We start from the raw sequence: 4,788 nt of genomic DNA on the forward strand, positions 1-4,788 counted from the left end.
ACTAACTAGTCACTCAAAGCAACTCACAATTTAGAACCTCATATAACTCTATACTATTTCATATACATATCTTAAGCCTCTTCTCACCAAATGACTTAGCCTCAACTCACTACTTACATTTGAGGGTCACATACGCCTCTTTCCATGACACGTACTCCTCATGAGTTAATATCCTAATCTCTTGCATATGTCATGTCAAGCCTACTGAATCAAACCTTAAACTAGCACTATCATAATCATTCACTACACCTCGTTACTCACCTTATAAATACTCCACCCTAGCTACAGGTCTCAATCAACCACCATTCTCACTATTTGAGTTCTACTCCTCTAACTCCCTCTTTCTAACTCTACAACCATCATCTCAACCATAGCTCTCCCTGCCTCGGATCACATTCCATCAGATGGTGATACTTATCACTCAGACACGCAACTCCCCCCCCCTCGAAGGTAACATTCGAATCGAGATGTAGTCCAAAAATCTTTCAACTAAATCTCTTGATTTCAAATAAGATTTTCTTATGGGTAATTTTTATTTCTACTTAATAGCATGAATCATGGTTAAACTAATTATTATTGATCTATTTTGATGCAAAATAATTTTATATGTATGAATTGATGGTTTGCAAGTAATTTCTCTATCTATCTCTTTAAAGGTTCTTAAAATTCACGGGGGGTTGTTTAAAGCATGACTTTTAATTAATGAATTTCAAAGTATTTATGCACATTCATTTACATACATGTTTTCAAGTTGAAGTAATTTGAATCCACCTAGTTTTACTATATTTTCAATGAAGGTTGACTTAAAAACTTTAACTCCAAATGAATATTTATGAAAGCAATGTTTCCTATGGAATAAGTTTAGGTGCACAAAAGTTGGTCCGGACACCACGGTCATCAAAACAAAAAAAAACTTGTTAAAACTATTTACAGCAAAAGATGATCAGATGATTATGTTGAAGCAAAAATATTTTTTCTTTGTTGATGCCTTATGAAAGTCATTTGTGCTTTATCGAGGAGCCTAACCTTTCCCTGTGCGCCTGGAACCACTGGTCTACACATCTTTGTTCTTTCAAGGGTGTTCAAAATATCTTATTTAACCATTTAAAGTATCATTTTACTTATATATACATATAATTTTTAAATGAAGGGTGTCTGTTTGGCCATTCTGAGAATATATATATGTGTGTATTTTGTAACCTACTGTGACAACATGACTCGCATTGTTGAATTAAAAAAAATCTCCTTGATGAATATCAAGAAGCTCAGTTGATATGGACTGTTTTATAAATTGAAATCTAGAAATCTTATTGAAAAGAACATCATTCATAATTTCTTTTGGGGCACTAAAGAAGGTAAAAATAGGTATCATTGGAGTGCTTGGAATAAGTTATGTTTCCCTAAAGATGAAGTTGTGAATGATAAGTATAGATATGTAGTTGATAATTGCGTAATAGGTTAAAGGGCTAAAAGGAAAAGTAAAATAAAAAATTGAAACGGAAGGAGTAATTGATATCGTTTGTATCGCTTAAGCAATCAAGACTAAATATTTTGAATACAAATTGGTAGATTATCAAAATCTTGCTTAATCAGATCTCCCTAAGATATTAATTGTACTAGTTGTTGTTTTGCTACAAAGGTAGATTTTTGAAATCTAATATTTGTCATCTCTATGTAACTAGCTGGTCAAATTTTATCCTTTCATTAAGTATAAGGTGGTAGAAACAAAAAAAGAGAAACCAAAAGGGAAAAAAAATTCAAAAAACATTCTTTTGTCTCTCAAATCTTTATAGGCTAAGAGATGGATCTTGATATTTTCATGAATCGTGAGAAAACTGACAATGATGATATTCCTTCGGCCTATGTTGGCCTCAGAATTCTCTTGATTGATCATGATACAACTTCTTTATCAAACATAGCAATAATTCTTGAAGAACATTCTTATAAAGGTACATTAATCTTATATCTCTTTAAGTTTTCTCTCATATGTGTTGAGCCTTTTTCCCCTATTTTTTGTTGGATCTTCTTGCTAAAATCTATACTTATAGTTAATAGTTAAAGAAGTGAATTTCTCTAAATTTTTAATTTATATGGAGTAGACTTTAGTGTTGAAATTTGAAGAAGAAAACTATTTTATTTTTTGGGGAAAAAATAAAATCAGATGCACATGAGTAAAATTTTGTCAATTTTAACATGTGTTTTAGTCATGTATGACAAATTGCAGGTATAGATGAATAAATTGCAATAGTGTTGAATGAGTTTGTCAGATTTATTGTTGTTTTGATAAATTAATGGTTGAAATTTGTTATTTATGATTCTTGAAAACATAACAAATGAATGTGACATAGTTAAATTAAGTCCAAATGAAATTTACTAGCAGGATTAAGAGGTTATCGATGCATTCAACCTTATGAAAACATATCCACTTAATCGTCAAATTTATCAACATGCTAGTTGAGTTGTAGTTTGAATGGAAAAGAATCACGTGGATTCTTAGGCAACAAGATTAACTTAACAACTAAGTTACCAAACACTTGAATGATATCAATCAAATATCCTTTTCTATACTTTTAATGTAATATTATTCGTAACGCCGTTCTACCTTTATCCGCGTAATAACATACGGGAAAGGGATGGTGTACCACTAATTATTATGAATGTCCCACAGCATATATAACTTTCTTGTGATACCTTTTGAGTTTGATTTTTGTTTTTAGTAACTGCAATCGCACAAGCAATATTAGCTCTGTCCATTCTCATTGAACATATCGACGAATTCGACTTGATCATGGTGGATTTCAACATACCACAAATGGACTGCCTTGACTTCATCAAGTCCATTCAACTCATCGAAGACAAACCTATCATTTGTAAGACCATTGTCTTAATTATTGTATGCACTATTAGTGTATATAGTTATGAACATCTAAATTCTCTCGAGAATTCGAGATACCTCATTTGATGTTTGGTTCTGATTGTTCATTTTTGGTTTAGTGATGTCTCCAGAAGTGACAAATGAAATGGTTGATGTAGCACGGGCAGAAGGGGCATGCTTCGTTTTTAAAAAGTCGGCCATTTCATCAATGAAACTCAAGAATGTATGGCAGCATGTGTATTTGCACAATAAGAACTCAAATAGAAAATCACAACTCAACTGGGCTAATCAAGTTGATGTAATGGACAATACATCTCGTGCTAAGAAATCGCAAGACAAAGGAAAAGGCATAGCAATTTGCTCTGAGACTTATCAAGATCAAGCAGTAGGTTCTTTCATTACATCTCGTGCTAAGAAATCGCAAGACAAAGGAAAAGGCATAGCAATTTGCTCTGAGACTTATCAATATCAAGCAGTAGGTTCTTTCATTACATCTCGTGCTAAGAAATCGCAAGACAAAGGAAAAGGCATAGCAATTTGCTCTGAGACTTATCAAGATCAAGCAGTAGGTTCTTTCATTACATCTCGTGCTAAGAAATCGCAAGACAAAGGAAAAGGCATAGCAATTTGCTCTGAGACTTATCAATATCAAGCGGTAGGTTCTTTGATAGAAACAAATGAGGTAGAAAAGTCTAAGAGAATGAGGAGTACTAATGAGGAGACACAAATTAATAGTGGCAGTTCAGAAAAACAGGATGATTATTCTTTGCTTTCGAAAACAAGAACAGAAAGGCCACAAAAGAAAAGACAACGAATGCAATGGACGCCGGATCTTGATAAGAAATTAGATGAGGTTGTTCGCGAGTTAGGAGAAAAAGGTAAAAGAAAATCATAAGTAGACATTTTCTGAATGTTCATAATTTTACTATTGAATTCTCATTATTTGTCTTACCATGTTGATTTAGCCCCTCCTAGACATATTCTGGAGAAGATGTGTGTGCCGGATTTGACTAAGGAACAGCTCACCTACCGTCTAAAGGTATCCGAGTATGAAAAAACTCTATGAGATATTCTAGAGTTATGACATTTATGATTTAAGGTTTTGTTGAATTTTTCTAATATTTTTCATCTTTATGGTCCTTGTGCAGAAATACCGCTCCCAAAAACAACAAGCTCCTAATGTTCAAGCTCCAAATGTTCAACCAACTACTTCAATGAACTTCAACGAGGAACGTCATTCCAATGTATTGGCTCCAAATGATATCTCTACGAATTTCAACGAACTATTTCAAGGAGCATGCATACCTCAACCATCTGAAGTTCCTTTACCGAGTTCAAATGATTATTCCTTGAATGGGTGGAATGACTTGGATGAATTGCTAGAACTTGACAATTTCAACGCTGAAATAATGCAAGAAAATCAGAGTGACAGATCTTACAACTGGATAGATCATGTTCTTGTTTGTGGAAACTCAACTCAAGATAATGTCTCCACAAGGTCAGTTTCAATATAACAAAAAATAATGATTCCTACTCTTAAGATTTATTCTGTCATTTAATAATATTTATATTTTTTGCCAGTAAAATCCAGAATCCTTGATACACACTATTGCACTTCCGGAGAAATTCAAGGCTTCTGTATGTGAAGATAGAATGTAACAAGAAAAGATGTTGGACGATTTTAATTGATCTATCCTGATTAGCCTCTATGGAACTCAAACAATCTTTATCTTTTGTTTTTTTTAACATGTAAGGATCGAATGAATATCTTCTTTTCATTCTATGTGTTCGATTTACTCATAACACATATGTTTTCATATGTTTATTCAGTATTCTATAGTCCCAGTCATAGTTTTTTTTAGTATTCAGTTACGAACTCACAAAATTTCAGTATTGCTAACTATGACTAAATT

At 32.8% G+C, this 4,788-nt stretch overlaps 1 protein-coding gene across 1 annotated transcript; it reads left to right on the plus strand.

The window, feature by feature from the left end:
- Positions 1-1,801: 1,801 nt before the first annotated feature.
- On the plus strand, positions 1,802-4,475 carry LOC129903748 (two-component response regulator ARR14-like). Its single transcript, XM_055979289.1, has 7 exons — positions 1,802-1,949; positions 2,718-2,870; positions 2,995-3,264; positions 3,535-3,753; positions 3,841-3,914; positions 4,024-4,373; positions 4,457-4,475. Exons 1-7 carry the CDS (start codon positions 1,802-1,804, stop codon positions 4,473-4,475), a joined length of 1,233 nt encoding a protein of 410 aa, XP_055835264.1.
- Positions 4,476-4,788: the final 313 nt, after the last annotated feature.

The sequence above is a fragment of the Solanum dulcamara genome, chromosome 9 (assembly GCF_947179165.1).
Source record: "Solanum dulcamara chromosome 9, daSolDulc1.2, whole genome shotgun sequence".
Taxonomy (NCBI): Eukaryota; Viridiplantae; Streptophyta; class Magnoliopsida; order Solanales; family Solanaceae; genus Solanum; species Solanum dulcamara.